This window comes from Hypomesus transpacificus, chromosome 17 (assembly GCF_021917145.1).
Source record: "Hypomesus transpacificus isolate Combined female chromosome 17, fHypTra1, whole genome shotgun sequence".
Classification (NCBI taxonomy): Eukaryota; Metazoa; Chordata; class Actinopteri; order Osmeriformes; family Osmeridae; genus Hypomesus; species Hypomesus transpacificus.
In genome coordinates, this window is record NC_061076.1 from 3,414,347 (window position 1) to 3,436,451 (window position 22,105).

The 22,105-nt window shown below is 45.6% G+C and overlaps 3 protein-coding genes across 4 annotated transcripts in view; 1 reads left to right on the plus strand and 2 right to left on the minus strand.

Annotated features, from left to right (window-relative positions):
• Positions 1-370: 370 nt before the first annotated feature.
• On the minus strand, positions 371-4,407 carry mlx (MAX dimerization protein MLX). Its single transcript, XM_047037826.1, has 8 exons — positions 4,335-4,407; positions 3,718-3,754; positions 3,446-3,532; positions 3,096-3,205; positions 2,900-2,996; positions 2,501-2,600; positions 2,121-2,322; positions 371-1,929 (listed from the first exon to the last, which is right to left on the minus strand). Exons 1-8 carry the CDS (start codon positions 4,371-4,373, stop codon positions 1,873-1,875), a joined length of 729 nt encoding a protein of 242 aa, XP_046893782.1. The 5' UTR covers positions 4,374-4,407; the 3' UTR covers positions 371-1,872.
• Positions 4,408-5,461: 1,054 nt separating this feature from the next.
• fmnl1a (formin-like 1a) lies at positions 5,462-15,632 on the plus strand. 2 transcript variants are annotated; one of them, XM_047037795.1, is made up of 25 exons: positions 5,462-6,068; positions 7,966-8,049; positions 8,380-8,466; positions 8,619-8,692; positions 8,980-9,063; positions 9,158-9,301; positions 9,567-9,678; positions 9,994-10,070; positions 10,171-10,264; positions 10,618-10,692; positions 10,791-10,901; positions 11,001-11,150; positions 11,237-11,338; positions 11,434-12,016; positions 12,295-12,416; positions 12,614-12,816; positions 13,097-13,331; positions 13,455-13,523; positions 13,624-13,704; positions 13,855-13,984; positions 14,115-14,278; positions 14,410-14,511; positions 14,687-14,785; positions 14,878-14,983; positions 15,168-15,632. In XM_047037795.1, the coding sequence occupies exons 1-25, from the start codon at positions 5,901-5,903 to the stop codon at positions 15,230-15,232; spliced, it is 3,321 nt and encodes a 1,106-aa protein (XP_046893751.1). In that variant the 5' UTR covers positions 5,462-5,900; the 3' UTR covers positions 15,233-15,632. The 2 variants fall into 2 exon arrangements, with proteins under 2 accessions (XP_046893751.1, XP_046893750.1); XM_047037794.1 differs by having other exon boundaries at positions 5,464-6,068; positions 14,875-14,983.
• Positions 15,633-15,733: 101 nt separating this feature from the next.
• Positions 15,734-22,105, minus strand: part of si:ch211-278a6.1 — a 47,503-nt gene continuing 41,131 nt past the window's right edge. Inside the window, exon 21 of the mRNA XM_047038183.1 lies at positions 15,734-20,968. Coding sequence (XP_046894139.1) covers positions 20,411-20,968 — 558 coding nt within the window. The 3' untranslated portion in view covers positions 15,734-20,410. The remainder of the gene's footprint in view (positions 20,969-22,105) is intronic.

Genomic DNA, 22,105 nt, shown 5'->3' on the forward strand with positions numbered 1-22,105 from the left:
GTCACAGATGTGTTTGGCACTACGCTCTGTGCTGGTTTTGTACCCAGGTTGTTGTGGTGTAGGCCCTTGTTCTCAACCCACTAAACCACGGGGTCCCCCTTCTATACACTTGGAAATGACATATATTACTTAACAGATATCAGTTAAGTGAATTATCAATTGGTTTGAGAGAGATTTAGACAAGGGGTACCGTATTTGGCAGTAGACTCGATGGTACACATGCTTACCCACTGAGCCACAGAGGTTTCCTACAAAGTTACTTTCTACAAGACGGTGTAATTGCCCTTGTGACACTACTAAATGCCAAAGGACAGATCAAAGGACACAGGTCTTAAATGTGACTTACTGAAACCAGCAGCAACTCTGTATATATACTTTGAACATTGTTTATTTTGCTATTCAAAATCATTCATACAAAAATAGCTCAATTTCTTTTATCCGTGCATAGAACATTGTAACAACATTAGACCTGATTTATTCATACCATGATAATAATCACCACACAACAACAGAATCATCCCTTTTTAAAGACTTAAGTTCACAAATGGACCATTCACAGTTGTTTGGTTGCCCTACATGGTCGGTACAAAGTATCTTTAGCCAGATCAAATTATTATTTTTCTTACATTCTTCAATGTTTGAGTTTGGTTTTTATATTATCCTATTGAAAACTACAAACTGAAATTGTACAATGTATCTGCTAATGCAGATATAATGGCAATTTCATCAAATCATGTTGTATTTGTGTTATGAAAAGAATGAAAAGTTGTAATTGAGGTCTATATTTAAAAATGTACAACATCGATAACAGCAATCACATTTGTGACAAACAAAACATTCAAATAATTGTGTCCACTTTTTAATTGAATTTGGACTGAGGTTGACGTTTTCGGTTAGCTATTACTATGATAGTTTGATACAGAAAGTAAATGTCAAAAGTTCTAATCAATGTCAAAGGCACTTTCATAAAGGAGACCTGAATCTGGACTACACTCCACGTAACAAAAACTTGCACATTTTAGATTTAAACTTCAGCAGTCAGCAAAGATGGCTTATTCCTGAAAATGTCTTTAAAAATTATTCAGCTTCGTTGTCTAAAATATGAACTCTTGTAACCCAAAAGGGAACTAAAGGCTAACAAAATATGGGAACAGCTTTGCATGCTGTTGCATTTTAAATTTTAAAAGCACAAAGTAAAAATATTTTTTATACAAAAGGACCTGTCTTCTATGCAACTCTAACACCTGCACATAGTAGTTTATACACAAGACAACACATTCCACACATGAACCTTCGAGTATTATGGACAAGAGCAAATGCAACTCATACTCAAGTGTTCTACAAGTTGAACTGCATCCAAGCCATAGTCTGGAGAAACCAATTACAAATCAAACATGGATCTGGACCAAAGACTTGCGCTCATAATGAACACTGAAAATGCACATCTAATATGTGTTCCACATGGCTAGACTTACCCATTAAGAATTCTTTCAATTATTACAGATATAATTTTCTATTTATTCATAAACTTAACAGAAAATTGCTTAGTCACAAACAATAATAATGATTTTCCTTGTGCGATTACACCAGTCTAACAAACCCACAAACCTTAGATGAGTAACGGTATGGGCCTTCCACAGAACAGACCATTCATAGACTAAATGCATGACATCACAGGACAAGAGCTGCCGATCTCTGCTTCAATAGAGTTGACAGTGACTTAAATATGTGAATATTATAAAGGCTTACAAGGGAGAAGGGAAACTGATGCTACAGGTTTCTCTTTCCCTCACCCTGAGGGGACAGAGCTGGGCCCTGACCCTGGCCCAGTCTCTGACAACATCCCAGTCCTAAAGCTGCACTGTGTCGGCTTCAGTACAACTGTCCATTTAGCTGTCGAAGCACTCCCACCACAAAGTCTCTCAGAATCTGGTCAAGGACAAAACACAAACATGGATCCAAATCAGCACACCTTACGACACGATGACTGTCCATTCATATCAATGCTGGCTCTGCAGAGGTACAACTCCAACACGAGCAATGACCACCAACTAAATGCGCTTGGAAAACATTTTCTTAACCGTGAGGATTTCACCGCATGAGTGCTGTATGTGCGTTACCTGGGGTTTGCAGTATTCCTCGATCCAGCTGAAGGTGCAGGCAGAGAGCTCCTGGAAGCTGCTCACAGACACAGAGCTGCTGAATGACTGGAACAGCGAGTCCATGATGCTCTGGAAGATGCTGAACTTGATCTGGTCCGACACCTGCTCTTCACCCTGCTGGGGGTTGTTCTGGTGAGCTTTCACTATGTGCTCATAGTTCCTGCAACACACCCGGAGCTTCAAGCAACACCTACCACACCACTCTATCACAGAACAATTGCAACGAGAGTACTATAATCTTACAATATACCTACATTGTGAATATAATGTAGTAAATATGGTGAGTAAATGGTCTATGACTGTATTAAAACAGGGCAGAGACCAGTGTCACGTCTTACGTTTTCATGATCTTCAGCGCCATCACTTCCTTCCTCAGCGTGGACACTTCCTCCTCCTGCTTCTTCTTCTCCTTGTGCAGAAACTGTATGTAGTCAATCGCTACAGGGAACACAGAACCAAACAGTCAGGGATTGCTTGCCTCTTCAAAAACATTACAGCCAAAGGGTGGTTCCCAATCCGAGAATATAATTTACACTCCTCCTTGGCATCAAAAGTCTTGACATGTCAAAAGTCTAATGGCATTGTTCACTGATATTGATTAAGCTGTTTTAAAACCCAGTATCTGTGTGGCACCTCCTGGATGACCTCACAATACAGGAAGAACAAAACAGCATGACAGCCTTAGAAGGTGCCAGCAGTGGTTTTCAGAGGGATCAGTATGTTGGAGATCGTCTTACTTTTTTGCAGGACCGTAGCCTTGCTGATCTTCTGTGTCCCTAAGTCAGACTGCTGTTGACAGGTAGGCACTATTGACTGGAGATCATCGTACCCTTTCTGGGAGTCAAACACAGAAATTGAGGGCAGGTTATCACTAACGAAATCACAGAAGGAACATCCCCTTGTTGTGTCCAGTCCCTCTCTGTCCAGCCCAACCTTGATGGCGTCCCTGCGTTTCTGTTCCGCCTGTGTGTGTGCCTGCCTGCGTCGATCTTTATATGACTCCTTAAAGGTGGTCTCGTGTCTGTAGTCACTGTCTTCATCATCTGATAAGAGAGGGAGAGGGTGAAAGAGGGAGAGATGGTGTTTAAGTCTGAGCTGCAAAGATGGTCTCATCTTTACACTAAACATCTTATCGCTGTGGTAGCATGGCAATGAGCAAATGGAATTGGGTTAGCTGGAAAGGCCTGGATGTGACAGTACAATAAAGCTTTTTTGAAGGATATAGACTAACCAATGTTTAAAAACAGCTCGAACAATCATTTTGAATTCTAGTGCTATGATACCTGTATTTGGCACAGAGGAGGCACTTGTTGAACCAATGCTGTTTGCCCTGGAAACCAGAGAACCTTTTCTTGCATTCTCCAAGAAATCTAAAAAAAAAGAGAAATTTGAGGAGACATAATTTCGACTGTGTCATACGAATTTTACCTTTCTGGAATAGTTGGGTAATCATCACCACATATAATCCCTAAACACACACATTGTATCAGGATTCGATGACAGCACGCACGCGTAAACACAAAGAATTGCGTTAAAACTAAGGTTGGCCACTTACTGGGTTCAAATCCGTTGTCACTGAAAGCCCCGTCCGTCTGGTCAGCCATAACAAGTTAAGTAACAGCCAAAGTTGTAAAGAAGAGAGAGGATACAAGAGTGGAAAGGATGAAGGTTCACATGAGATTAATAGAATGAAGTCTATGCACTTGTCTACAATGTGCGCATCAACAGCTAGTCAGCTACGAGTCAACTACTAGTCAGACTTGCTGGACTTGTTTTTTGTTTATAACAATATGGGCGGGGGCAGACTTGGAACATCAATGATGTCAATGCTCCCCCCTCCACCTAGGGTCTTCTGGCACTAATGATGTGGACCAACTACACGTAACACATTACTTAACGAAAGTGGCTTGCCTTCAGCCCTCAACAAACATGGAGTAAAGACGTTCACCGGCGATCAAATTGGATCATAACAACACGATACTATGTGGTTAGCATTGTTAGCCACTGACTAGCTAACGAGCTCAGTCAGATAGCACTAGCTAATTAAACTGGGGATTACATTTGATATCCAAATGTCACATAACACCGTTGTTGCTGGCATCGTATTTTATGTTCAAATTAATTGCTTTTGTAGCAATCAAAAGAATTTCAGCTCAATAACTGTCTGCTCACTTTGTTCCAGTGATCCTCTGGCGACGTAGGATCCGTCATCTTGGAAAATGTAAACGGAGTTGGGCGGAAACAGTTACAATTCTGAGCAAAAAGAAAATGACGCCCTCTGCTGCAGCAATGTTGACACATTTATATGTTTGTTTGGCTTTGTGGTTGGTTAAGCGAGAATAACTTTTTACAGCTTTACCATGCTTCTGTTTGGCAACAAATTAATTGACACGATGACATAACTCATCATGTAAAACATTGGAACAATCATACTTAACTATTCAAGGGGTTTAGTCGCCGCAGTGTGGCGCTCCAGTATGTTTTAAAGATAGTTGTTTCTGCCTCATCTCAAGCACAATACTGCACAGTACACAGACTATGGGAAAAAATGGACATCTCTCATTCTCAACTACCTATACCCTTACTTTTTCAATCATTTCATTATTATTATGTGACATCCTGTCCACATATAAAGTAGTGACCAGTAGATTTACCTGTTTTACCTGTTTTTTTTTGCCTTTCATGAATAGTCCAACACACCCTTAACAGGCCACTTGCCCACTCCCATATAGCCTCTAACCCCTGCCCTTCTCTGCCCTCAGCTCATGAGTGGCAGTGTTTCAAACAGGAAGCTACTCTTCTGCTTTTTCTCTGTCAGATTTTGTCTGAAGTCAGACATTTTAAACTCCCCACTCCTTCCAAATTCTTGACAAAATAACAGGAGGGCACTGCCACAATAATTAGCAACGATCCAAATAAAGTAATTCTCCACTGTGTGGCGCTCTTGGATGCTTTAAAAGATAGTCTTGTCAATGCCTCATCTCAAGCACAAACATACACAGAGGGCTAAACACAGACTATAGTGAATATACACTTTTCTCAACTGTCTATACAAATGTTGTAGTTTTTTTTATCTAGCTAACCATTTCAGTATCACTATGCAACATCTTGTCCCACAGATCATCCACCTGTTCTACGTGTTTTACACGTTGCCTTGTATACATAATGACACCCAACTTTTAACAGGCCTCTTAAGTAATCCCAGTCTATGAATATTCTGCCCTTCTCTCTTCCGCCCTTAGCTGTTGTTTGAAACTCACACACAGGAAGTTACCCTTCTGCTTTTCTCTATGTGGTTTTGTCTCTTAAACAGAGAGTGCATTTCAAACTCCCCTCTCCTTCCTCTCACACTCCTGCACAGAAGTTAAGGCAAGGACACCTAAGGCGGCAAATGGTAAAGAACTGTGTGCTGTATTCAGAGAGATTATCTTCACGTTCGGACTCTTTTCTTCAGGAGCAACAAGTGAACGGTAATGAAAGTTACAGAGTCGAGGACGACATTGAGAAGAGGAGACTAAAGATGCTTCTTCATGTGGCCTTGTCTCAAGTACAAGACTGTTGCAGTGGGATCTGAAGGACTTGATTTGGTTGATTGTTGACAGAAAATAGCGGATGGACTATCATATCAGTGTGAATCATTGTTTTTGGTTTGTAAATACTGTTTTGGAGAACATTTTATTTTTTCGGCGGGGTTGGTGAGCTTGTGTTTTCCCCCTGGATTACCTGTGGAAATTAGTGATGGGGAATGCAGCAGGGGGCATGGATCAGACGGAGGCCTGCAGGACGCCTGCGGTAGGATTAAGTTTGAGCTCTCCATCCCCGACCCTCCAGAGGAAGCAGCCTGCTGCCCCCAAACTGCCCATGCCCTCAGAGGAGGAGCTAGAGGAACGCTTCAATGTGGTGCTGGTGAGTGAATACACATATACTGTATACACAATACTAACGTATCATACAAGTTCTACGTACACCTCGTGTTGAAAATACTTCTGACCTGCCATGACAAGCCATATATTTACATTTAGTCATTTAGCAGACGCTCTTATCCAGAACAACTTACAGTAAGTACAGGGACATTCCCCCCGAGGCAAGTAGGGTGAAGTGCCTTGCCCAAGGACACAACGTCATTTGGCAGGGTGGGGAATTGATCCGGCAACCTTCTGATTACTAGCCCGACTCCCTCACCGCTCAGCCATCTGACTCCCTGACACACACACACACATACACCATGCTGTGGTTCCATTCAGAAGCTCACATTCTCTTCGGTGTGAGGCTGTTTCCAAAAACATCACTACTCAGTCTTTTGTTGAGCTTAAGGAAACAGCACAGCCATCGATAAGGGGAAGCACAGAGTAACCATGATTACGTGATCCTGGATTGGGCAACCCTTCTGTCATGAGAGCAGGAAAACACGTTTCACCATACTTTCACACAGGACATAATGTATGGTGGGGGATAGAACTACATTTGAATGGAACTCTTAATAGATTGAATGGAATGATTTGAACACTCAGTAGTACAATAGAAACTATTTTGTAAAGAAAAGGAAAAGGTAGAGGTGTAAACAAGCTAGATTATGGCTTTTTTGAACAGTATTTTTTGTTGAATGAAAAAGGTAACTTAGAGAATCATTATACCAGTTTTATAACTGGAAAATAGGAAATGACTAACATCTCTGAACTTAGCATGACACAGATAAAAACAAAGTACATTTATAAAAGCTGTGTGATTGACGGCTAATACATGAAGTCTGTGTAGTTTTCTGACCAACAGTACCAGGCAGCCTGCTCTGCCACGATGACCTCACTTTTCTTTTACCAAAGGAAACGTATTCTGGTGTTCAAATGCACTTTATCTTAACGTGACACCTGATTGTGTGTGGGTTTTTCGTCAGAAAGAGCTAGTTGATTGTGTGTCATTTCAAAGTAAAGGCACTGAGAAGTGTAATAGTCAGCCAGGAACAACATTTGAAACTGAAAAACTATCTTCCTCTTGGTTTCTGAAGCGTTTCCAAATTGAGAAATGTGCCTACAGTGTCATGTATGTAAACTATGTATGCTGTATCAATGTGTGCATGCACTGCATGCACACATTGATACAGCATACATAGTTTGCTTGAGTGAGTTAGTGAGAAAAAAACCCCATCGAAAACAGTTGCCTTCCCTATCCACACCCAAAGGGCTGAACATATGCTCCGGTTCAGTTAAAGCACACTTTAACCGCATTTTCAACTTGTAAAAAGGAAACCACTAACTTCTCTCCAGAACATTCTGCATATCAAAACCCCACCCTTAAGACTCCACCAAAACAAAACTAAAGTGACAAACTGTGTAACCTTCGGATGTAACCTCACTGACCACATTTAACACTTACTGCAGAAAATCAACTACAATTTCAATGTCTGTTTAGAAGTTTGGTGTGATAATAGCGTTGTTTGGAACACTATACTGGTCCACCACCATGTCTTTCTCTAACTGTACAGCTTAGGTAGCACTGAATGAGAACAGTATTGTATCCCTTGGCTACCATCCAAACAAGTAAACAGTTAGTCATCTTTGTACTCTAACAGAGTAAACCATTTTGCGGTTTTCTCTTCACATTTAAACTTTTAGCACGAACAGGAAGGAGATCGGATGGTGTGCATAAGTGAGCAGGGTGGATATCTGCCTGACAGGCCAAAAGTCAAAACACAGTCACTGTCATGCCTGCTGCAGGCTTTCTGAATTGTATGAGTGCAGGTCACATGCCACAAACATGTTGGTGTCTATCCCATTTCCTAAACCTGATTTGTGTTCGTCCCTTTCAGGGTGACATGAACTTGCCTCCAGACAAGCTGCAGCTGTTGAGTCTTTATGACAATGACAAGAAGTGGGAGCTGGTCTGTGATCAGGTAAGAGACCTTTCCGTCCCACACTATTCACATGAGTTGAGACTGTACTAGGCTTACAGCCTGGAGCCAAAGGCAGTCTGTTACTGTAGTATGGCAAAGTGCAGGAAGGTCAGGCAGTGCCGTAACTGTCTCTGACAGCTCTGCTGCACTGCTGGGTTCATAAGCCACGGCGAGTTGCAATGGGGTTGCCGTGGCAACGGGCAGTTCAAAGCCCGCGTGTAATACACACCCACTGCGGCCACGTTTATCCTCCCTCGCCCTCGCCCTCGCACGCACCATCTTTTACATCCTGTCGTTTTCTTGCTCTCTTCTTCCGGTTTGTTCCACCAGGAGCGTTTCCAGGTGAAGAACCCTCCCTCTGCCTACCTGACGAAGATCCGAAGCGTCTACCAGGACCAGGGCGGAGTGGCTCGCAGGGTGGGGAAACAGTTTAAGCCCCCTCCTCTCCCTCCCCTCTCACCTGTTAACATTCTCACCTAGATTTGACACAAATGAAAACATCCAGTTGTACGGAACCACAGGGTGTGGATGCGTTTCATGTAATAATGTTACTCCCCCCCCCGGTCTAGATGAAGAAAAAGGTCCAGGAGTCCACCCAGGTCCTGCGAGAGCTGGAGATCTCCCTAAGGACCAATCACATCGGGTGAGTAGCCTCCACAGAGAAACAGGACTACTCTATCCCTTCATCCTCTGAAGTCTCCTCTCTGAAATATGACATGGGAATATAGTCCTGAAGACAAAAGTCTAACTCTCTCTCTCGACGTGGGAATGTAGTCCTGAAGATAAACGTCTAACTGTCTCTGTCTCTGTCTCTGTCTCTGTCTCTGTCTCTGTCTCTGTCTCTGTCTCTGTCTCTGTCTCTGTCTCTGTCTCTGTCTCTGTCTCTGTCTCTCTCTCTCTCTCTCTCTCTCTCTCTCTCTCTCCTTGTAGGTGGGCCCAGGAGTTCCTCAACGAGGAGAACAAGGGCTTGGATGTTCTGGTGGACTACCTGTCCCACTCTCACTGTGATGCCTCGTGAGTCGCCGGTCCATCTAGGGACACCTACCTCACCAAGGTCCTCTCACATGTGACCACCCGTGACCATGGCGGTTCTGTGTGTGTTTCCCAGGCTTGACGTGGACGCTGTGGAGAACGGAGGTACCCTGACAGAGAGGGGAAAGCCTTCTGAGCGATCTTTGGAGGACCTGAATAAGGGTTCCAGTAGCTCCCACCCTCACAGCATGAGCAGAGCAGCGCGGGCCCTGACTGTGAGGTGAGGGCTTCCTAAAACAGCTGTCTGATCCGTTCATGACCCAGGGAGAGTCCGTGAAACGGGGTGGGGGGATCGAGGTGTGATCACAGCTGGGTGGTCTGGTCCCCTCCTTTCGAATCATTTCCTCCAGTGGCTGAACAGTCATTTGAAACATCACTTAAAACAAGTCATTTACCTGCTCTATTCTATTAGACAATACGTCAATCAAATGATCTTCTATTTCCTTTGTTTACCATGTCCTTGTGATCTCATTCTGTCCTCACAGAATAAGCACAATGGCCAACCATAGAAGGATTCAGAAAATGTCTCGTATGACCAGCCAGAGGGAGGATGTGCATGTTTGCATTATGTGTCTACGAGCCATCATGAACTACCAGGTCAGACCAGCATGACAACTATCCTAGTGTACCACACTGAGACTGACAACCCCAGACCCTCCACCACACCCTCCCTATCTCAATGTGTCTGACGATGGAACCGAAATAGGAAGACTCACACTGCAGTGTTCCGTGAGCCATTTGTTCCTGTGGGACAGCCTTGATGGTCTCGTTAGCTATATCTTAACTGCATCTTTGAGACGTTGCACAATCATTTAACCCCAAGGAAGTGGAGTGGGGTTATTTCCATTGAGAGGTTTTTGTTTCCTGTTTGATGCTCTGCTGTGATGTCACAGTTTCTCTATTTTCCTACAGTCTGGCTTTAACTTGGTGATGACACATCCGCACTGTGTCAATGAGATTACTCTGAGTCTAAACAATAAGAGTCCCAGGTAAGATCAACAGTGGCAATCAGAGTGTGTGTGTGTGTGTGCGCATGTGTTTATGTAGAAGTGTGTGTGTGGGATCTCTAACTCTCTAACCTCTATGCAGGACCAGAGCCCTGGTGCTGGAGTTGTTGGCGGCCGTCTGTCTTGTCAGAGGAGGCCACGACATCATCCTGTCTGCTTTTGACAACTTCAAAGAGGTGAAGGGTCCTCACCATAGAGTACACACTTAGCTGACTCTCACCCACTCATCTGGGCTATTTGAGGACTAGTCACCCCACTACTCTTCCACTCAGTCAACGGATGACTCTCCGCCTTAGTCACTGCCGCAGCCAAAGCCCGCATTTAGAACTTGCACACATTGAAGTTACAGACTGTGTGCAACTTAAGGCTTCTTAAAATGTATTTTTACATTGACGTCGACTGATTTACATGTGCAGTAAGAATATTCCTAATTCATCATCATTAAGAAGCTGTTCGTTAATCCCAACCTGTGGACACAATGGCTATGCCAGTTTATGACATCATCTCACAGCCAGTACTGCCCCCATAGGTCAACAGTGAAAAGAATCGCTTTGAAAAACTCATGGAGTACTTCAGCAATGACGACTCCAACATTGACTTCATGGTGAGATTTCTGCAGCATCTCACACCACACCAGCTATGGTCACATGAACAAACCGAACGGAGAGGATCTTGTTTGAACACGACCGCGTTTCTCTTCAGGTGGCCTGCATGCAGTTCATCAACATCGTGGTCCATTCAGTGGAGAACATGAACTTCCGTGTCCACCTCCAGTATGAGTTCACCCAGCATGGCCTGGACAAGTACCTGGAGGTGAGCTTCCGCCAGTCCCTGATCACAGTTCAGATCTCTCTCGATCCTAAACCCCCATTAGACTATCACGTAACACGTGTGTGTGTGTGTTTGTGTTAGTCTCTCAAGCTGACAGAGAGTGAGAAACTGCAGGTGCAGATTCAGGCCTACCTAGATAACATTTTTGACGTGGGGGCAATGTTGGAGGATGCTGAGAATCGGGGCGGGGTCCTGGATCACGTGGAAGACCTGCAGGAACACAACGCTCAGGTAAGAGATGGGACACAAATCACCAAGACCTCCCACCACAGAGGTCAACTGGAAACTCAGAGTTGGGCTTTTGTACTGTGCTCCAGTTGAATTCCAGGCTCCAGGAGATCGAGTGTGAGACTACAGAGAGGATATCTTCTCTGGAGACCAAGCTCATGCAATCCACCAAGGAGACAGAGATCCTCAAGGTACTGCTGATGGACATGTGATCAGGCATTGTGTGGGTAGAACGATATGAATGTTTGTGACATTTTGTACGGTATATGTGTGTGTGTGTGTTCAGGAAAGCCTGCGGGAATCCTGTTCCCAGGTCAGTGCCCTGCAACAGAGGGAGAGGGAGAGAGAGATGGACCGCGAACGGGAGAGGGACCGGGACTGCCTGACCCAGTCTTCCTCGGAGCTGGAACAGAAGGTGAAGGAGCTGCAGGACCAGGGTCTGATCCGCCTGGGACGCACTCCTGCTGGCTCTCTGGACATTCAGGTGGTGCCTGTCACCGTGGTGGAGTATCTCCCTGCCCTTCAACCCGCTCCTAGCTCGAGCGCTGAGCCTCAGCCGGCATCAGATGTTCCGGATTCCGCAACCCCCTCCTCCACCGCCCCTCCTCCACAGCCCCCTGCTTCAGAATCCGGGGGATCCCCTCCACCACCTCCACCCCCCCCTCCCCCTCCTCCCCTGCCAGGCCCCAGTGGCGTTCCTCCTCCTCCTCCGCCTCCTCCTCCTGGTTGTGGACCTCCTCCACCACCTCCTCCACCCCCTCCACCTGGTTGTGGAACTCCTCCACCCCCTCCTCCACCTGGTTGTGGACCTCCTCCACCTGGCTGTGGACCCCCACCTCCCCCTGGAGCGCCATCCGCTGCCCCGGCAGGTAAGCTCACTGCGTCTCTCTCTCTCTCTCTCTCTCTCTCTCTCTCTCTCTCTCTCTCTCTCTCTCTCTCTCTCTCTCTCTCTCTCTCTCTCTCTCTCTCTCTCTCTCTCTCTGTCTATCTTTGTCTCTCTCTCTTGTCTATCTCTCTCTCTGTCCATCTCTGTCTCTTTTTCTGTCTATCTCTCTCTCTCTGTGTCTCTCTGTCTACCACCTCTTAATGTGTCCTCTGCTCGAAGATGTGGTGAGTTGACCTCTTCTCTGTTCTTGTCTCGGAGCAGTTAAGAGCAGGAAGCCCATACAGACCAAGTTCCGGATGCCTCTACTCAACTGGCAGGCCCTAAAGCCCAACCAGGTTTCAGGCACCGTCTTCAACGAGCTAGACGACGAGCAGGTGTTAGGGGTAAGGCACAGTCTCCATAGAGAGTCCGATGGTATGAAGCCTTTACTCTCTCAGCCCCATTTACCATCCCTCTAGTTATTCATGTTTACAGTAAACACCAGGATGCCCTGTCTAGTACATCTTGATCTATGTTTCCTTTCTCAATCTCCACCATCCATCTCGGCGCTCTCCTGACTGTTTTGATTTGCGATGTTCAGGAGCTGAACATGGACATGTTCGAGGAGCAGTTTAAGACCAAGGCCCAGGGCCCGCCGGCAGACCTGTCCACTCTCAAGGTGAAGGTGGCCCAGAAGGCTCCTTCTAAAGTGTCCCTGATCGATTCCAACAAGGCCAAGAACCTGGCCATCACGCTGAGAAAGGGCGGCCTCAGTCCCCAGGACATCTGCATCGCTATAGAAACGTACGGACCTTGATTAGTGTTATGTGTTTTCTTTTTCTAGCATCCACTTCTCCGTGATTTCCCACCTGTATTTCCACCTGATTGTCCCACCTCTCTCTCTTTCTCTCTCTCTCTCTCTCTCTCTCTCTCTCTCTCTCTCTCTCTCTCTCTCTCTCTCTCTCTCTCTCTCTCTCTCTCTCTCTCTCTGTGTTTGTGTCTGTATCTCTCTCTCTCTCTCGCTCGCTCTCTGACTCTGTCTCTGTCTCTCTCTCTTTATCACTCTTACCTTCTCTCTCGTCAGGTATGACGAGCAGGCGCTGGCGTTGGACTTCCTGGAGCTGTTGGAGCGCTTCGTGCCGTCTGACTATGAGCTCAAGCTGCTGCTGAACTATGAGAAGGAGGGCCGGCCCCTGGAGGAGCTGTCAGAGGAGGACCGCTTCATGATTCGCTTTGGCAAGATCCCACGTCTCAGCCAGCGAATCAGCACCCTCACATTCATGGGCAACTTCCCAGAGACAGTCAAACACCTGCAGCCGGTCCGTTTTTTCACTGAAATCCCTCATTGTTTCCTGTTCATAATCCAGTTGACTCTCTCGTTACTTAAATTGATTTTCTACTGTGGTTTAGCCTTTGTTTTTGTTCTCTTTTTCCAACCACAGCAACTGAACGCAATCATCTCTGCTTCCATGTCCCTTAAGTCTTCAACGCAGCTGAAGAAAATGTTAGAGGTAAGTGAGGGACACTTCAGTTTGGCAACTTTGGGGTGTAAAGATGTTAAAACTCTGTGTGTGTGTGTGAGATGCAGACTCCTCCTCCTCTCTCCTCCAGATCATCTTAGCCTTCGGAAACTACATGAACAGCAGCAAGAAAGGAGCTGCCAGTGGATTTCGCCTGCAGAGTCTGGACCTTGTGAGTATCTCTCTCCCCTTGGAAATTTCTGGGGAAACATGTTCCCTCTGGTCGAATGAATCTATTCAACGATTTCCTGCCTGCTGTCTGGGTTTGCTCTCTCTCCTCTCTTTCTAAAGATTTCAACAACAAACATTTTTTTTTTCTCAGCTGTTGGAAACCAAGTCTACCGACCGCTCCCAAACACTGCTGCACTTCATAAACAACATTGTCCTAGAGAAATACCCGGAACTGGTCTCCTTCCACACTGAGCTGCACTTTATCGACAAGGCTGGCCTAGGTATACACACACACATGCATGCATGACACCTACGCACACACACATGGACTATACAGACACAGGGTATACTGTTGGGGGTTCATATAGAAGTGAGCCTCATGAGGTGTCCTTGTGTGTTTTTTTGTCCCAGTGTCTTTGGACGGCATTTTACAGGACATCCGTAACCTGGAGAGAGGGATGGAGGTGGCAAAGAAGGAGTTCCTCGTCCAGGACGACAACACTGTACTGAAGGGCTTCCTCAAGGCCAACAATGAGCTCATGGATGCTTTACTCAAAGACAGCAAAACAGCACAGGTTCCAATGCAAACAACGATTCCCAAATGATTGTCGAAATTCAAGTTTGGCGCTATACAGGTGCATCACAGCCGCTCTGTTATTGACGCATCTGTTTCTCTCCCCTGTCGCCCTCCTCCGGCTGCCACTAGGAGGCGTACGGCTCTGTGGTGGAGTACTTTGGAGAAAACCCCAAGACCACTCAGCCGGCCATGTTCTTCCCTGTCTTTGTCCGCTTCATAAAGGCCTACAAGGTAAAATCCTGCCTCGGCTAAGTTACAGCATATTTGATCTGCACCTGTCCATATCTTTATAGCTGCATAGCTGTATGTTCGTAGCTGGTGTGTGTGTGTGTGTGCACTTATTCGCCTATGTATATGTGTGTACGTGTGTGGCGGGGTGTTTTATCGTGTGTGTGTGTTTAAACAGCAAGCGGAGAAGGACAATGAGCAGAGGAAGAAGGCGGCGAGTAAGAGCAGTGAGGAAGGTCCCGTCTCTCCCTCCCCTAGCAAAGCGTCGCCACAGAAGGTAAGGGACGACCCGAGATACCCTTCGCATGCCTCTAAACGCTCCCTGCCCTGAACCCGTCCCAACTGGCTGTGCCATGTGACACCCAGCAGTCCCCCATGGCGCCCCAGATGGACTTCCTGGCTGAGCTGAAGAAGAGGCAGGTGAAGCCGCAGGTACGAGAGGGGAAGGATGGAGCCCTGGAGGACATCATCACAGGTAGCTATACTGGACCCACTGGAGTGACAGGTACTCTGTAAAGAGATCAACTCTATCCCCTGGTGAGAGGGACTCTAGATCTGTAAAGAGATCAACTCTATCCCCTGGTGAGAGGGACTCTAGATCTGTAGGGAGAAGCAGTAGATCCCTATAATGAGTACCGTGTGTGCTTTGTGTGTCCCAGACCTGAGGAATCAACCGTTCAGACGGACCGATGGACGAAGACCAGCACATCGGCAAGACACCTGAGACGTACCTTCTCCCAAGCTCAGGACACTGGACCACACCTGCAATGACTCACTCAATCACATCACGCAACACAAACACAGTTATGTACATACGTTATATCAGATGACATTTGAATAACAAAAGGGATTTAGCCATGTTCCCTCCATAACACATTGAAAAGCCTGCCTAGATTTAAGTTGTAAATAGAAATGCCTTGCTATGATAATACCTTAGTATATGTAACATAACATTACTGATTCTATTTGTCTTTTCTAAATACATGTGTACTGTTTTGTATTTTAAAAACATGTTCCGTTTTGGATTGTTGCTTTACTAAAATATTATTGATTACGTCAATGAAAGAAGATTTTATTTTTGTTGCATGTCCACAAGTTAATAACCATTAAACGTTACGCCCTTAGTGCTGTCCTTGATACATATACACCCTTTTCCCACTTTAAAAGGTAAAGTGTAGTAACAGTAAAGTAAGGCCCAAGTCTCACAATTGTACAAGAGAGCTGCACTTTATTAGACACACAACCACAGCAAGTATATACAAAGGAAGCAGATATACTGCCAGTCTTCTCACAAGAAAAAAAAAGCACATTTCTCACAGAATATCATGGCATCCACACTAATAATTTAGTATCTCCAGTATCAGTAGGCCTTTATATTTATATATATATTTATATGTCTTCATATATATAATCTATTTTCTGCATTGTTCATTCTGTATATAACACTTCTCTACAAATGGGAGAATCACTCTGTGGAAAGAGTGCACCAGTATTGTTCGGTTTTCTGGTGAAGGTGCAGTGCGGTCAAGCATTCTGGATCATTCTCAAAACACCCATCACCCCTTGCCATTATCATCATCGTCACCACTACCATCTTCACTTTACAGATCACAGTAAGACTGAACATGCCCTTGTCACAGATATACCGACATAAAAAACTCATATTCTCTACTGTTGTAAACCTTGTGATGTATCTTTTCTCTAAACCTTTCTCTCTTTCTTTCACTCGTTTTTTTTTGGAAAACAAAGACAATAATTTTTTTCAACTGCACCGTGCGATTGCTTTAGACTATACATGCATTGTTTTTAAATATACCTTTGTTGCCATCGTCTTTTTATTCCTAAAACATTTTTTTGGACATAAAGTTTGGTTGAACTCTATAGGAATGACTCGGCCTATTTACAAGTTGATTCTTTTTCTTTTTTGATGCCAAGATTAGCCCAGAACATCCACACATCCAAGTAAAAATCTCATATACACACTACAGAACATAGGTCAAAACACAGTCTCTTTCAGTGTAGAAAAAAGATTGTGTTCTCCAACTGACAATGTTACTAAGAAAACTAATCCCAGGGATGCGGGAGGGTAGATTAGACTGTCTAGCATCACCATGCCTACCTGAGGGTACTCTGTCATGCTAGTCCTCTCTTACAGCCTTTTCACAGTCGAGCATTAAAACCAAACTGAGTAATTCACCTCAGCTGAGCTCAGATTACAACAAGTAAACCAAGGTTACTCATCGCTTAAATTCAGTGTTCACCCTGTATGCTGCCTATTTCTGTATCTATCTCTGCGTCTGTCTGTCTCTATCTTTTTTCCCTCACCTCCCCGATTAGTAACAGCACTGACATGAGATGAATTTCCTAAAACGCTAGGATGAAGAGAGTATGGAGAGAAAAAAACAAAAAAAAGAGAGAAATAACTGTGCATTGTGAAGCGACAAAACCAAACTGTGTGTTCTCTTAAGACGAGCACTGATGAACATGTCTAGGAGCAGTTTCCTTCACCTGGACACCTCGGAGTGCTAAGGCCAAGAAGCTGAACGTTTTCCTCACACCTGAACAGTAACACTGGCCAAGAGGCAAACAACAGACGACAAAGCACAATTCAAGCTCACACAACTCTTCAAAGCAAATTCAATAAAAGTACCAATAAAAATATCTCAGAATTGAAAATGAGCACCAGTGTATAATTACATAGGCTGTCATCTATATAGATACATATTTTCAAACCAATATAAAAATGTTTAGTTTATGAATAAATAATCTGCTGATGTGAAATCCAGTACTTATGAAATCCAGTACTAATGAAAAGCTGTACAAAATGGTTACCCATATAAAACCAAAGAGATGATGACCTAAATTTTACATTTACAATTTCATATAACCATTAAATCTAGGCCTATATATATATCACACTTTCTTCACAATTATAGTAATATCATACACAAACATCTTACAGAAGATATATTTATATATGTATAATTCTTTAACGTCTTGTTTCAAGTTTGCTTGAATAATTTTTCCGATTGCCAGTGTTTTCCACATCCCCTCCTAACACAACTTCTCATCAGCATCTCCAGACCGACCTCGATCCCTCTGGTCTGGGGCTTTCATCAGACCTTGCAGGGGAAAAGCAGAGAAGCATGACAACCCTCTTCCCTATGGCTGGCCAGACCCACATCTAATGCTGGGGGTTACGGATTGTGTGTATGGATTGGAGTGTGGAGCAGCATGAGTAAGCGAATTTATTTCATTTGGCTTCATTTGATATAAAAAAAAACCCAAGCTTAAGCCGAGCATATCTGGAGTCCATCCAGTGTGGAGGCTTCAGGGACTGGACCGTGAGCTACCGTCCGCGCTGGCTGTCAGAGCCCAGGATGTGTGCTTATTGCAACGTCTCGACTGCAGTCCAACACAACCTGCCAGTCAGGCCTCTCTAAGTCTCTGTTTCTATTTCCGCAATCAAGCCAATGTGTGCCCTATCTGATCCTTCTGATCCAAAGTGATATTCTGTCAGAGCTGCTGATGTGATTAGTGCTGTAGTCACACGAAACCTGCCTCATCCCCAACTCCACCATTGCACACACACACACACACATACACACACATACAAAGTGACAAGTGACAGACGCTGTCAGACAAGAACAATTCTCTTTGGTGGCTCTGATAGTAACAACATTTCAGGAGGTCCAAGAAAATCCATCCAGCAGCACATACTGTGGCATCGCCTCTGATAAATGGCAGGATAGACGCTGTTTCACATTTGTAATGAAGACCCACACTGTCACCACAGAGATCTAGCAGAAGGTACGCAACCAGCACACGTCCCTCTACAAACAACGCACTGTAAAACAGAGAGTGAACATGTTGACTTACTTCAAAAGCTCCTACACTGTACCTGCTGAAAACAATTTTCATTCAACAATTTTATTCTTGGAATCTTTCAGTGGATTATATTTTAAAAAAACAATACCAAACCAATCTTCTCTGCTCAAGCTGCCTGCACTTGACATGAGTTCCAGTGGACTAGCTGACGTTTTCCTCTCAAAGCCACAACGAATCGATTCCGCACACTCATCTGACAAGCAACTGAAGATTCACTTTGTCTCTGGCTTCTCATCTGTGACCTCCTGCATCCTTTCTAACACATCACTGAAGAGAGAGTGAGAGCTTCGCAATAGTTACTGCTGGGAGATTACTGGCAAACATACTGACATTCTAGCAAGTGCATTATCCACATAACACCAGTAAGCACTTAGTACGTTCTTCTACTCTAACAACTGAGGCTGGGTATAGGTGAAAGCAGTTTCATCTTCGACAATAACGACATAACAGAAACTCTTTCTTTATTGTAAGATACAATATGTGCTATATTTTTTATTACATCTTGTGTCGATTCCTCGCATTAACATGATCCCTATTTCTGAAGGATCTTGTGCCTATTCTATTGTGCCTTTTAATTTTGGTCCCTGTGCATTGCTAATCCATTCTTACCCCACACGTACTAAACACAGTACCGAGTGTTCTCCTGTCAGGACAAAGCTAAAAGCAATCTAAAACCAGACTTTACAAAACGTTTTCCAGCTGCCATGTGTGAGAGACTGTGCCTTGATGCGAGCGTTTGTGTCATGTGCGTGTGAGTGTGTGTGTTGTTTTTGTGATTCGAATCATCGTGCAGAGGTTATGGTAGGATATAACATAATCTGAAGATACATCCTGATTGTCATATTCACAGTTCATTCACTAAACATGTTGCTCATTCTACATTCTTTAATGAGCCATCTTCTAGAGTTTCTATTTCTTTTTTTTATACATACAGTATGGTGCCTCTAAAAGCAGCATCTAACAAATATATCGTGTTATCACAACACTGTGCCTATAATATTGAGAATATTGATATAGCCAAACACTCATCAAAAGGAAATTCGAGCCTTATTTATGTACAGACTGTTTGTTAAAATTATCTCTCTGGTCTTGTTTGTGTTGACTGTATTCCATAAGACCAGTCTTCCATTGCCATCGTGCTAACAGTTAGGACCATAGATCGACCGGGTGAGATGGGAACCGGACATGTAGAAAAATGTCCCATTGAGAAGACCGTAAGACGGAGGACAGAGAAGCTGCAATAAGATGAGGAATGTACGGCGCAGGGAACGAGGGCGGTTTCAACCATGTAAACCCTTCACATAGTGTCTACAAACAGAGACAACACTGTAATAGCACCAGTGTACCACACAGGGGAGGTGCCAGACGCCTGGAGACGGAGAAACATTTAGAAACTGCCCCAGAAGAGAAAACAGTGTTGTTTTGTTTCTGAACAGCTTCCCATTCAGCCAGGTGATACACACACGACAGTCTTGGTACTCTTACACATGACTACTGTACTGTTGATTATTGCAGCTCTACTCTGTATCTAAAACATTAGTCACACAGTCAAGTTATTACATCTACTCCACAAACATTCCATCGAGTGGGATTTGGCAAACGGTAGGATGGGCTGGGGGTTGCATTGGACCAGCGCAGTCTCTCTCTCTCTCCCCCAAGAGCAGGCTGTTGGAGGGGGTGGAGGTCCATCTGCGAGCCCCCCGCTTGGGGAACTGGCAGTACACTCCCTGTGTGGGCGAGGCTGGGAGGAACCACAGAACAGACCAGGAGCGGAGTGAACTGAGCCTTGACGTCTTATCCCTTCCTGTTTACAGTACAGGAGATCTGTCAAACCTGGTTGCTGAAGCGAAACTACAAGTAGCTGAGACATACTAAGTTGAAAAGGAGAGTCCATCGAGACTAGCTTTGCTGCAAGGGTGTAGAACCTAGTGTGCTTGTTGTGGTCTTCCTTCCTCCGGCTTTGGGGTTGCCATGAGGGTGTTCCCCTTCTTCCACCCCTCCGCCCTCCTCCTCCTCACTGGGAGCCACCGGGGGACAGGTTCTTGGGCAGTGTCTTGCTGCCGCGCTCCTTGTAGCTGGTGATGCCGCTGGAGCACTGCAGGCCGCGGCCGCCACTCTTCAGCCCCAGGGAGGAGAGGCTGAGGGAGGTCAGGGGGGTGGGGGAGGAGGAGGGGGATAAGGACAGGGTGGGGGAGGTGGGGGAGGTGGAGGTGGTGGCCGTGGACGACGAGGAGGGGCGCCCGTTGGGCAGGGGCAGCGGGGTGGAGGAGGTGCGGTTCTCACGGAGGAGGCGGTGGTGTCGGAAGGTGGAGGAGAGGAGCAGGGCCTCCGCACTCAGGCTGGTGGCTGACAGGCTGGAGGCTGACAGGCCGGAGGCTGACAGGCTGGCCAGCAGGGCCTTGGCCTGGTTGGAGGAGGCCGTCAGGGAGGATAGCGCCCCCTCCTGGGGATACTTCCTCAGGCCCGGGGCAAACACTGCCGAGCTGGAGGGCAGGCGGCCAGAGAAACTGGCAGCCCTGGTGTTAGACAAAAGGGGTTCCACACTGCCATAGCCACTGTTGCTTCCCCAGGCCTAAGGGGAAGGGCCATGGACAGGCAGGGGGCAAGGGCAGGGAGGGGGCAAGGGCAGGGAGGGGGCAAGGGCAGGGAGGGGGCAAGGGCAGGGAGGGGGAAGGAGTGGGAGGGTCATGGAGAAATGGAGCATATTAAGAAAACCAAAAAAAGAGAAATGTAAAAAGAGTATAGTCTTAGAGTCTGTACTGTCGTGGTGGGCTGAGGATTCCCACCCTACAACACTGTTGCATCCCAAACACACACACACACACACACACATACACACACACATAGCAAAGAAGCAGAAATTTTGCAACATGAATTTCTGTAAGATACAGAGAGAGTCTTGAAGAGGGATATTTGGTGGGGTTTAGTAAGGGGGGGGGGGGGGGGGGTACTCAGGGAGTAGAGGGTGAAGGGGGGTGCAGGTCTGTAGTCAGATGGTGCTGAGGAGAAGGAGGCTGAAGAGGGCAGGCATGGGCAGGTCTCTCACTGCTGCAGGGTCACGGGCGCAGGTGGAGGGGCAAGTCAGGTAGCGCAGGGTGACAGGACGGGTGAGGTGGCATCCCAGGAACAGGTGGGGGGGGGACACACACAGGCCAGTGAGGGTGAGGAGATGAGAGGTGGGGGTGAGGGAGGGGTGAGATGAAGACAAGAGACAAACACAGGAGACCGTTAATCAGGTTAGTGTGCGATGCTAGTCAAGAGGGCCATCCACACAGAATGACCAAATCTACAGCAACTTTTGCAACATGGTAGTCACACAGTTACGAGTGAAAATGAGGCACAAATGTAAATATAATGCTTGGGTCCATTCTGTTTCGACAGTTCTTTTAATGAACATTGAAGTCATTAAAAAATGCAAAAACATTCCAATGAACGGCATCACACAGCGCACAAGGTGTGTTGCTAAAGCAAACCATTAGATGGCGCCGTCCCAGCGACATGAGAATGTACAAAGTATTTTTCCTGTCACTTTCCTCCCTTTCATTTAAGGAGGACTACAGGCAGGTGGCACAGGAAGTGACACGGCCCGGGCAGGAGGCGGGCAGAGACGTACGCTTCAGAGGCCGCTGGCAGACTGAGCGTGTGTGAGGACTGTGTACCCCCTGTGATCATCCCTACATCAGAGTCACTGGCTGCTGACACCTGTCTC